This window comes from Pipistrellus kuhlii, unplaced genomic scaffold, assembly GCF_014108245.1.
Source record: "Pipistrellus kuhlii isolate mPipKuh1 unplaced genomic scaffold, mPipKuh1.p scaffold_m20_p_13, whole genome shotgun sequence".
Lineage (NCBI taxonomy): Eukaryota > Metazoa > Chordata > Mammalia > Chiroptera > Vespertilionidae > Pipistrellus > Pipistrellus kuhlii.
Genome location: NW_023425438.1, coordinates 35,715,441 through 35,727,744, shown reverse-complemented (window position 1 = coordinate 35,727,744; position 12,304 = coordinate 35,715,441). Strand labels below are relative to the sequence as shown.

At 39.8% G+C, this 12,304-nt stretch overlaps 1 protein-coding gene across 5 annotated transcripts; it reads right to left on the bottom strand.

The window, feature by feature from the left end:
- Positions 1-2,574: 2,574 nt before the first annotated feature.
- Positions 2,575-9,862, bottom strand: LOC118717494 (U4/U6.U5 small nuclear ribonucleoprotein 27 kDa protein-like). 5 transcript variants are annotated; one of them, XM_045580862.1, is made up of 7 exons: positions 9,681-9,855; positions 8,002-8,125; positions 7,205-7,308; positions 6,653-6,732; positions 4,490-4,548; positions 3,688-3,920; positions 2,575-2,987 (listed from the first exon to the last, which is right to left on the bottom strand). In XM_045580862.1, exons 1-6 carry the CDS (start codon positions 9,778-9,780, stop codon positions 3,731-3,733), a joined length of 657 nt encoding a protein of 218 aa, XP_045436818.1. In that variant the 5' UTR covers positions 9,781-9,855; the 3' UTR covers positions 2,575-2,987; positions 3,688-3,730. The 5 variants fall into 5 exon arrangements, with proteins under 5 accessions (XP_045436818.1, XP_045436817.1, XP_045436821.1 ...); XM_045580861.1 differs by having other exon boundaries at positions 3,729-3,920; XM_045580865.1 differs by lacking the exon at positions 3,688-3,920 and having other exon boundaries at positions 9,681-9,862.
- Between the last annotated feature and the right edge of the window lie 2,442 nt (positions 9,863-12,304).

Genomic DNA, 12,304 nt, shown 5'->3' with positions numbered 1-12,304 from the left:
ACTGAGGGTTTCTCAAAGATGAGAGAATCTTTGAAATACTGGTGTGAATCAGTATAGAGGAGTAAAGAAAGGCAAAAACCAAAGGATTAAGCTCTGTAAAGGAACCTTAGCTCCTCCCCTTTAAGATGTGGGATGGAAAGTGGGTTCTGCCAGGACTTTCCTATCTACTGATCAAGTTGCCCTAAGGATGTTCTGTACATTATCCAGCAGTGTCTTCAGCATTGTACCTGGAAGAAAATCCTGTATATTTCCAACTCATGGCTTGAAGTTCTCTCATTCTAAGGCCATTGGGATAGAATTTGAGTGGGGAGGTAAACACTTGTGATATTTGTGATTCTTCCCCAACCAACCAGATGTCCTGTATTTAAAGCCAAATTGTATTTAAATTGTGTGTACCGCCGAAACCGGTTTAGCTCAGTGGTAGAGCATTGGTCTGCGGACTGAAAGGTCCCAGGTTCGATTCCGGTCAAGGGCATGTACATTGGTTGCGGGCACATCCCCAGTAGAGGGTGTGCAAGAGGCAGCTGGTCGAGGTTTCTCTCTCATCGACGTTTCTAGCTCTCTCTCTCCCTTCCTCTCTGTGAAAAATCAATAAAATATATTTTAAAATAAAAAAATAAAAAATAAAAAAAGTGTGTACCTTATGTAAGAACCAACATGAACCATCTGTGATTCTCTGCAAATGTACTATCTCTAGCCTTGTTAAATTTTGTTTTACCTTTGCAGTCCTGTTTCAGATAATCCTTTACAAAAGTATCCTACCGTATATTCCGGTGTATAAGATGACCGGGCGTATAAGACCCCCTAATTTTACAGTTAAAACATAGGTTTAGGTCTATATTTGCTGTATAAGACTACCCCCCACTTCCGAGGCAACACCAGTTCTTTTTCCAATAGACCACCTCTCTGACTCTGGCCAATCTGAGCAGGCTTTTTTGTCCGTTTCAAAGGTCGTCTTATACGCCGGAAAATATGGTACTTTACCATTCCATATGGATGCCTGCTATTCAGTAATTTCCCCTAGTTATCAATAGATGTAGTCTGACCACTCTTTAACAGTGACTGTTGTTGGAGACTTGGCTTTTTTACACCTGTACCCTAAACCTTGGGAAGAATTTCAGGCTCTAATTGGGGAGGGAACTTTATTATGCTTTTTTTTTTTTCTTTTAAATTCCATCAAGCGATTAGATCCACATTGCTTGAAATATGACTGAATCTATATATCATTTTAGGTGACTGGCAAATCACCACCTAATTTGTACTCTGGCTCTATTATCTTTACATGGGTTCACCTTTAAGGGAATAAAACCTTTGGCATAGTTTTATATTGACAGTCTGATATTCTAGACCAAATCTATTTGATAGGCCTTTCTGCAATGATGGGCATATTCTATCTGCACTGTCCTATATGGAAGTCAGTGGTTGTGTGTGATTCCTAAGCACTTGCAATGTGACTGAGAAAGTAAATTTTATTTTAATGAACTCAAATTTAGATACCCACAGTGAGTCTTGGTATATTATTTGGACGTCATCTCTAGCAACCAAAAGGTGGCTGGTTCGATTCCCAGTCAGGGCACATGCTGAGCTCAATTCCCAGTAGGAGGTGTGCAGGAGGCAGCTGATCCAGGTTTCACTCTCTCATCAACGTTTCTCTTTCTCTTCCCTTCTAATCTTTCTAATAAATAAATAAAACACACTAAAAAACTAACTAAATAAATTCTGCACAATACTGGTGGTGTATAAAATGGGATGGCTCATACTATACTGGTCAGTTGTTATCTTCCTAGCCATTTACATGTATCCAAATCCTTAAAACATGCACCCACACCCCTTTATTTTACATCTAAGAACCGAACTTGAAAAAATAATGCAACAAGTTCGAAAAGGTATGTGTGACAGGGATACTACTCACAGCAAATCATGGGAGAGAAGTCAATGTTCACCAAGTAAATGGTTAATTAAAAAATTATGGTACAATTAGAATTACCTCCTAAAAGCTGTTTGCAAAGAATATGTAAGAATATTAAAAAGATATTCATAGCACACGGGCAAAAAAGAATTAGCGAGAGTACTGCATTCTGATCTCATGGTTGGGAGTAGGAAATATACATCCATAGGATCCTGGCGAGATACATATAGGTGATTTTGGCTTTTCTTTTACTGTTTGGTTTCTCCCGTTATTTTTAATAAGCATGTATTGCTTTTAAAACAGGGGGAAAAGCCCTGTCAACATGGCTCAGTAATGTTGACCTATAAACCAGGAGATAACGGTTCAATACCTGGTCAGGGGTTATCTCCAGTGTGGTGTGTGCAGGAACCAGCCAATCGATTCTCTCTCATCATTAATGTTTTTCTCTCTCCCTTTTTGAAATCAGTAAAAACACATAAAAATGGGGGTAAAGTAATAAATGATATTGAGGTAAAAAACTAAGATACAAAATTCCAGTTGTTTTTTCATTCTTCTAATTTTTTAACTAAGAATCATGATATCTAAATCTATGTATGAAAAAAGAAAATGTATAGAGAAATACTTTCATATAGTAATACAATATGGTATTATAAAATACGAAAGGGTAGAAATATCGCTTTATTTGAGAAGCTTACATCCAAATTACATCTACGTGTTTTAAGAAGTCCTATCAAGCACCCAAGAAGAAAACATATACAGTTTCCACAGGAATAAAAACAAAACAAAAAAAAAATGGGGTTGATGATTGCCCCAAATGATACTTCCTAAAAGAAATAAATGAATCTTTAACATTTCTTCTTTTGAGGCAAGGTAAGCGAACTACACACACCATAGGTAAAATTTTCTTACTTTACACAAAGAAGGACTGTGATCCTGTTTTGATGCAATGAAATACAAAAAAACAAAACCCACTCTTCTGATCAAGATGAAGGAAAAAACAACCATTCTTCGACATTTCAATTCTCACGCAACGAAATCCAAAGGTCTGTTGAATCCACCTTTGCCATTCAAGTCCTGCCTATGACAAGAAGAGAAAGTTCAATGTTTATTTTACAAAAAATTCTGGACTCCTCTTTAGAAAAAATCATCATGGCCCTGGTCGGGTAGCTCAGTTGGTTCGAGCATCGTCCCCAAATGCCAACGTTGAGGGTTTGATCCTCAGTGCACAAAGAATCAATTAATGATTTAAGTGGAACAACAAATACATGTCTCTTGCTCTTCAAAAAATAAAAATAATGATCACATGACTCAGAGATTACGCCTGAATCACCTTTAAGATGGCAAAGTATAGGGTAAGAAGTATTCAAGATTATTTAATGTGTAGTAAGATGGTATTATTCACTTTCAAAATAAGCAAAAGCATTTTAGACTACTGTAAAATCCAAATAGAAGTATAGAAAACTCTTGACTACATACTCTACTGGTGTTCTCCAGAACACTTTATTTGAAGGTAACTTTACAAAGGAAATGTCAATGATGACTGGTTCCTTAACTCACCAGCATTCTCAAATCACATTATTCATATTCTAAATTAATTGGAATGTTAAGTCTTTTATTAGTGATAAAGGTAGAGAGAAAGACAATATTTGAAGATGTTTTCCTGACTTTCCAATTCATTAGGAATTCAGTAAGATTTTAAGTATGAATTGGTTTGACCTGTGGTATTAATAAAATGTTTCCACTTAACAAGATAATGTATTTACAGTTAAAATCCTTGCACAATCAACTAGGAGAGTAATTTAGAAGAGATATATTTTACATCTATAATTTTAGCCTTGGCCGGTGTGGCTCGTAGTCCCGTGAACTGTGGTGTCTCCGGTATGAATCTCGGTCGTGGCGCATGCTTGAGCTGCGGTATCGGTCCCTGGTCGGGGTGCGTGAGCGATACCGCCTATTGTTTCTCTCTCGTGCTTCTCTCTCTCTCTCTCTTCTCTTTTCCTCTTCTCTCTCTCTAAAATCAGTAAAAACAAGATTTAAAGAAAGAAAAATCTATAATTATAATAAAAATAAATTATAAAGACTTTTTAAAACCGACGTTTTGAAGAACTATCTATACAGTTCTAAACCATTTAAGCCAACTATCCTTTTCTATAATAGCTATTAGTTTACCTATAAATTGGAAATTAAAAGCCAGAACATAAGCAAGGAAAATTAAAACAAGGGAATGTATGGAAAATCGCTATACTTCTTACAAATATATAATTATCCCATAACAAATTTTTTCCAAAGCACATAATTTATATCATTGGTTGAAACATAGAAATGGGGCCAAAACCGGTTTGGCTCAGTGGATAGAGCATCGGCCTGTGGACTGGAAGGTCCCAGTTCCATTCCGGTTAAGGGCATGTACCTTGGTTGCGGGCACATCCCAGTAGGGGGTGTGCAGGAGGCAGCTGATCGATGTCTCTCTCTTATCAATATTTCTAACTCTCTATACCTCTCCCTTCCTCTCTGTAAAAAATTAATAAAATATATTAAAAAACAAAACAAAACAAACATAGAAATGGGGATTATGCATACCTGAATTTCTGAGATATATTTACGGCATAGGCATTTACACAGCCATCCAACCTTTTTCCCTGGAGAAAAGCAATAAACAAATTATAAGAACAGGAAGGATACATTAAATGCCTTGATCAAAAGAACCGGATCTTACAGACAGGCTTACATGACAAGATCCATCTAAGAATGAGGTAGCCCAACGAGAGCAAGAATTTTCAGATGCTGATAATATTCCATGAGCTCCCAAGTATTAAAACTCTGTTCACTTTTTTTATAATCACATGTAAACAAATACAATATTCAAAACAATATTCATTCATAGTTTATGTACTTTTTAAAAGGATAGTCTATTTTTAGAGAGTGAGGAAGCAAGAAGATATAAACATTAATGCTCCAGCAGGTTACTGATCAGCTGCTTTCTGCACTCCAGAAAGATACCTGTGACCCAGCCTGCATCCTGACCAGAATCAAAACAGCAACAGTTGAGTGCAGAGGTGGACGCCCACTGAGCCACTCCAGCATGCCTTAAATTTTTCACTTCAAACAGTCATGCCTCAGTACTCCTTAGTTTATACATTGTCATTTAAAACATACATACATGCCCCAGGGCCAAATATCAACAGTACAATGATTGAAAATTTCTTTTTAAACTTAAACTTCTAGCACCACTTCTTCAAAATAGATTCGCTCAGGCCGTGGTATTCTGTGGAAGAGCCACACTCAAGGGGCCAAAGAGTCGCCTGTGGCTTGCAAGCTGAAGTTTGCCGACCACAGGCATGGGGGGTTGGCCCAGTTGATAGAACGTCAGCCTATGGACTGAAGGGTCTTGGATTTGATTCCAAACAAACCTAGGTTGCATGTTTAATCCGTGACCCTGGTGGGGGCCTCTCCCCTTCCTTCCTCTCTCTCTAAAAATCAATGGGGAAAAAAATCCTCCGGTAAGGATTAATAAAAAAAATTTAAAAAATAGTAAAACACACACACACAAAACATTCAAATGTGAGCCCTACACAATCACATCAGTTAGAAACTCCTATAGCAAGTGAAATCACCCCATACCTTTCACAACTCACTATTTTTCTCAATATTCTCAATTTCCATTTATAAAATTAAAGATATAAAAGGAAGTTTAAAAAATATATTCTCTCTCCACATATGCTTTCCCTGTCTATCCTTATTAGCTCCCTCAATCGTCCTCCTCCTATCCCTTTCCCTTCTCCAACACTTCTTTCCCTTATTTCTCTTTACCTCTCCCTATTCCTCCACTCTCCCCCACCCCCTCCCTATAATCCCTGACTTCAGCTCCGTGTCCACCATCCCTCCCTTTTTCCTCCTCCTTTTCCTTATTCTTTCCAGTATTAGAGCATTCAACCCTTTGAGCTATGAGATATGTGTGCAGCTATCCAATGTCATCTTTATCTAGCAGCTGACTTTTCTTCTGTTTCACAGCACTTCCTCTTCCCATTATCCTTTCTTGGTTAACCCTACCACCCAGTCTTTCAGCCTGTCACCTCAATCATCACTGACTGCTCACTCCCACTACCACCAACTTTGGCTCCTGAATGGTTCTCAATATTCCAGATCCTCCTCTCAGTTCATGTCTTCATCATCTTTCACTTGCATGACTCAGCAGTTCTCCCTGCCTCCAATCAAATGCCTCCCATCTGTGCTCCAAGGCTGCCCTAGGTCTTGTCTAAAACACACATGTAATCCAAACACCCGTTTTGTTTTTAATCTTTGCTATCTCTCACCATCCAAAGTATCAACTCTAAATTCCTTAGCGTGGCCAGGGCAGCAAAAGTCTGTCATGATTTGCTTCCTACCCCTATTTCCAGCCTCAATGTAGTCAGTGGTCCATCAGCAGCTTTTAAACAGTCACTGAATCTGAAATTCCCACAATACACTATGCTACTTCATGTCTACATGGCATTTTCATGAACCCCTTCTACCTCAAATGCTCTTTCTTCTCTTTTTTGTACTGGCCCTTTAAGATCTAACTGGACATCATTCCAGACGAACACTCTCTGAATTCCAGGGTACCTCACTGCTTCCTTCTCTGTACTCTCAAACCCCTTCACACAGTCTTTTAACTGAATTAGGGGGGAAAAAATTGGAAAAATGGGACAGTCATAATGGATTAATTCAAATCAGAATGCTTAATTAGCTTCGAGTTTTACTTACTTTTGTTGAATCAAAGGCGGAAAATCCCATTACCTTCATCATTTCTATTTCTTCTTCTGTTTGGCCCTCTACATCTTCCTCTGCAAAAATAAGAGATACAGTAATTTTTAAAACTACCATTTTATATATTAAAGGAATGGTGGGACTAGATTAATAGTCATTCCACTTTACCAGCAGAAACATACAAAACAATTAGGTAAAGACTTGAGTCTAACAGAAAAAACTTCTCTTCAATTTGGGCAGAATGTAACTTGAGGTGCAAGGAAGGAGAGTGCTCTCAACCTTCCAACAGAGGAAACTGCTTAAAAGGACATGCTGAAGCTTTAGGCAGCACCACCTTTCATATCAGGCATGACACTTGTTTTGAAGGTGCTTCCAAAATAAAAGATGCTCACATGACCCTCCTACATCAGGAGCACCATAGATAACCAGGAACTCTCCAAGATACAATTAAAACAAAATCAACAACCTGATACTTTCATAATGTTATCACGCCTGAAGTTATCCAAACAAGACTGCACTCTTGCTACAGTTATTTATCTATTGTAATAACAGTTATCTGACCTTCTTTGCTCTTTGTTTCTTTCTTTTCTTCATCTTTCCTTTCTTTCGGTCGAGAAGGAGAACGAGAAGTGGATCTAGGACGTCTTGGGGATCTAATATTTAATAAGTAAACATGTCAGAAACAGACATAGCTGGCCACTGTGTCAATCAGCACGGAAATGCCTGAGTGCCTGGAAGGTAAAGGCTGAACAAAAGCTGGGCTGCAGAGAACCACGAGCCCATTTCCTACGGAAGAGTAAGTGAGAAGGTTCTGCCTCGCCCAAGGTTCTGCCTCGCCCGACTGTTAACAAAGAAACAAAAATACAGTCTTGCTCAGTACAGCTAGGGCTAAAAAATGTTCTGCAAGGCAGAAAAATGTAACTAAAGAGTTTCTAACAATTGGACATAAACACAAAAAGTTGATTTAAACAGCAATAGATGCTTAACAGGAAATCAAGAGTCCATTCTAAGGTACTTCCAAGATCTCACATTTTTTATGATATACTTGAATAAATCTTTATCACCAAAAAGTCAAAAACGAAACACTTATTTCTTATTCTTGCTAAGCATCATGTTAAGTTCTTTTCTGGTATTATTTCTCTTTTACTCCTAAAGGCAACTCTAGGAGTAGAGACTTATTAACCCCTTTCACCCATGGAAATGTTAGGGTTAGAATAAGATGGGTTTAAATCCCCCTCATTTCATGGCATTGTAAATGGCCGTATAAGTGAGAAAAACAAAGTAAAGGGCAACAACTAGTTTCTTTGGGCTTTGTGGTAAAACCTCTGCCGACGATCCCCACTTACCTGGAGCGTCTTTGGGGCGGAGACCCAGAGCGGCTCCTCGGCTCTCCCTCCCCGGCCGGAGACTTGTCCCCACTCTTCTGCTCTTTCTCGGGAGAAGCAGACGGGGACCGCTTCTGTTCTGGCTCTACCACAAGGAACAAAGTTGCAGAGCCAAAAATTACCTCAGATATTTGGTGCTGGGTTGTCTCATAGGAATATAATGCAAGCCATTATAGTAGTCACATTAAAGAAGTAAAAAGCAGGTGAAAATTAATTTTAACAGAATGTTTTTGACTAAATATATATACTTCCAAACTATTATCATTTCAACAAGTACTCAATATAAAAAAATTGACATTTTTAGATTTCTCTGTACTATATCAAGGAAACCCAGTGTATACCCTACAATTAAATAGCACTTTTAAAAAATATTTTTATTGATTTCAGAGAGGAAGGGAGAGGGAGATAGAAACATCAATGATGAGAACCACTGATTGGCTGCCTCCTGCACGCCCCCTACTGGGAATCTAGCCCACAACCCGGGCATGTTCCTTTTACCAGAATCAAACTTGGGACCCTTCAGTCCTGCGCTCTATCCATTGAGCCAAACCAGCTGGGGCTAAACAGCATTTCTTAATCCTGATTGGGCACATCTTTATTCTGACTGGGATCCTCAATAGCCAAATGTGGATCCTGGCCTCATTTAACTTTTAAGAAAATCACCTCTTAACAAGTTGAAGGTGGTAAAAACCAATCAGGGGCAGAAACGAGGGTTTAAGTCAGGGTATGGGGGATGGGGATCAGGAGTCCTTAAGAGGTGATTTTTCTGGATGGAAAATTCTAAATATGAATGTCCAACCCTGGCCGGTGTGGCTCAGTTGGTTGAACACTGTCCCACGCATCAAGAGGTCACTGACTCAATTCCAGGTTGTGGGCTCCATCCCATGAAGGAGGCAGCCAATCGCTTTTTCTCTCACCCTCTCCTTTCCTCTCTCTCTAAAATCCATAAAAACAGACCTGGCCTGTGGGGCTTAGTTGGTCCAGAGTCACCCCATGCACCAAGGGTTTGCTGGTTCAATTCCACTTTGGAATAAGGAGCTGAAGGGTGTGTGCAGGAGGCAGCAAATACATGTTTCTCCTTCTCCCTTACTTTCTCTCTCAAATCAATGTCAAAAATTAAAAAATAAAATCGACAAAAACATATTTTTAAAAAATATACATTTCCCTATTATAATAAGCTGGAAGAGAACCGAACCTTGAGCATTCACGTTACAGGCGGTTATGACATGCTGAGTAGTTATGGAAGGTGCCATTAATTCTCACATCGGTTTTTAAAGCTAGGTAACATTGCCCCCACTGCCTAATTCCGGGAATTAGGACTCAGAAAGGTTGGATGACTGCAAATGGCCACCTTAGAAATTAAACGAAGGAACCGCGGTCTGATTCTAAATTGCCCGGTCACAACAATTAAAATAAAAAAATTTACTACTGGAAGCTGAACGAAGCTTCAGTTTAGAAGGGGAAAAAGCCTACTTTGGAACCGGAGGGCGGAGGTGTTCGTTCCCCCTCCCCTCCCCCCACCCCCGTCCCGCTCCTCAGGCGTAGAGGGCCTGCCTCTCCGTTGCGCTCGCAGAGGAAATAAGGGGGGATAGATGCGCCTCTAACCCAGCCCCAGCCCCTCCAAACAGCTTCTAACTCACCCCTCTGCGGGGAGCGGGAGCGGCTGCGGCTGCGGCTGCCGCTGCGGCTGCGGCTACCGCTGCGGCTGCGGCTGGGGCTCGGGCTGCGGCTGCGATCCATTAGGAAGGCTTCTCTACCTCACTCCGCCTCGGAAACGACCGCGCAGCAACTTCCGTGAGGGCCGGAAGTGCGCTTTCACTGCCGGCTGGAAAACGATACAACGACTCGCAAAGGTTCCGGCGTATGGAGAAGTGCGGCTGCGCAAAGCCCGCCCAGACTCCAGGGGCCCAATGGAGCGGGGAGATGTGGGTGGGACCAAGTTGTTACTTCCGCCCCTCCAGCCCCATTTTAGCCGAGGCTTTTGTTTCACGGTGGACATGAAAGTGTGCCAGTTTATGTTGTTATAGAAATCTGAAAAACACACACAAAAAAACCCGTATACTTACCACCCAAACTCAGTTTTCATTCCCCCTACCACCATTTATCTTCGCAGTTCTTGTTAAATGCGAAAAATGTTTCTTTAAAAAGTATTTTTCTAAAAAAAAATTATATATATATATATATATATATTTTTTTAGCCCTAACCGGCTTTGTTCAGTGGATAGAGCGTAGGCCTGCGGACTGAAGGGTCCCAGGTTCGATTCCGGAAAAGAGCATATACCTTGGTTGCAGGCACATCCCCAGTGGGGAGTGTGCAGGAGGCAGCTGATAGATGTTTCTGTCTCATTGATGTTTCTAACTATCTCTCCCTTCCTCTCCGTAAAAAAAACAAAATAAATTTAAACAACAATAAATGAAAAACCATTTTTATTTCAGAAAGGGAGGGAGGGAGAGAGAGAGAGAGAGGGAGGGAGGGAGTTTGATGATGTTGGGCAAATCATGGTAGAGGTAAATGTGTCACTGACAGTTTCTCAAAGATGGGAGAATCTTATACCCAAATAAATATTGGTGTGAATAGTCAGTATAGAGGGAAAAAGTAAAGAATAAAAAGGAAAAACAAAACAAAACACCGAAGGATTAAATTCTATAAAGGGGATCAATCTCAGGGACTAAATGGCTCCTCCCCTTTAAGATGTGGGATAGAAAGTGGGTTCTGCCAGGACTTTCCTATTTACTATAATCAAGTCGCCCTCTCTTAGGATGTTCTGTACATACCCAGCAGTGTTAATCTTCAGCATTGTACCAGGAAGAAAATCCTGTATATTTCCAATCCATGGTTTGAAGTCACCTCATTTGAAGCCATTGGGATAGAATTTGAGTGGGGAGGTCAACACTTGTGATCGTATTTGTGTTTCTTCCCCAACCAACCAGATGTCCTCAGTATTTAAAGCCAAACTGTATTTAAATTGTGTGTACCTTACGTAAGAACCAACATGAATCATCTGTGATTCTCTGCAAATGTACTATCTAGCCTGGGTTAAATTTTGTTTTGAGTCCTGTTTCAGATAATCCTTTATAAAAGTATCCTACTTTACCATTCTATATGGATGCCTGCTATTGAGTCAGTAATTTCCCCTAGTTAGATGTAGTCTGACCACTAGTTAACAGTGATTGTTGTTGTTGGAGACCTGGCTTTTTTACACCTGTACCCTGAACCTTGGGAAGAATTTCAGGCTCTGGTTGGAGAAGGAACTGTACTACAGTTTTTTTTGTTTTGTTTTAATGCCATCAAAGCTATTAGATCCACATTGCTTGAAATATGACTGAATCTATCATTCTAGGTGATTGGCAAATCATCACCTAATTTGTACTCTGGCTCTATTATCTTTACATGGGTTCACCTTTAAGGGAATAAAACCTTTGGCATAGTTTTAATATTGACAGTCCGATATACCAAATCTATTTGATAGGCCTTCTGCAATGGTGGGCATATTCTATCTACGGTACACTGTCCCATATGGTAGCCAGTGGTTATGTGTGATTCCTAAGCACTTGCAATGTGCTTACTCTGAGAAAGTAAATTTTAATGAACTCAAATTTAGATACCCACAGTGAGTCTTGATAACCTTATTTTTGCATGTGATGTCATGAATTGTTCATTAATGATGGTAATAGTATTCAAAGGCTTGAAATCCAATAAAATGTTGGCTGTTAAACACTTGGTAAAAAAGTTAGTAACTAGCCTTAGCCTGTTTTGATCAGTGGATAGAGGGTCAGTCTGTGGACTGAAAGTTCCTGGACAGGGGCACATGCCCAACTTGTGGGCTCAATCCCCAGTAAGGGGCATGAAGGAAGCAGCCAATCAACAATTCTCTTATCACTGTTTCTCTCTTCTCCTTTCCTTTTCTCTCTGAAATCAATTTAAAATAAGTAACATTTAAAAAGCTAGTAACTAGCACTGTTCATTTAATTTTGGCTTGTTAAATTTCAAGCCAAATATATGTATTTATGTATATTTTAAAGGAAAGGTACATTCATATCCCTCTTTAATACTGTAGCATGTGACTCTAGAACATTTTTCTTCGGGAACTTTTCTTTATTGATAGTTAAACAAAAATAATTATTACTGGGTATTTTTTTCTATTCATTGCATGTTAAAAGACTTTGCAAAGGGTTTAAGGCACATGTGTGAAACACAAGGCCCGCGGGCCAAATCCGTCCCGCCAGGCCTTGCAATGTGGCCCGCACCACGCTGTCATCACTG

Bases quoted from the DNA above. Each gene is read 5' to 3' on its own strand.
- LOC118717494 (XM_045580862.1), bottom strand. From the start codon at position 9,780: ATGGATCGCAGCCGCAGCCCGAGCCCCAGCCGCAGCCGCAGCGGTAGC. The intron at 4,549-6,652 runs GTAAGTAAAACT...GCTTTTCTCCAG, and splicing joins CCGCCTTTGATTCAACAAAA to GGAAAAAGGTTGGATGGCTG. The intron at 3,921-4,489 runs GTATGCATAATC...TACTGATTTTAG, and splicing joins AATATATCTCAGAAATTCAG to AGAGAGAGAAGAGGAAAAGA.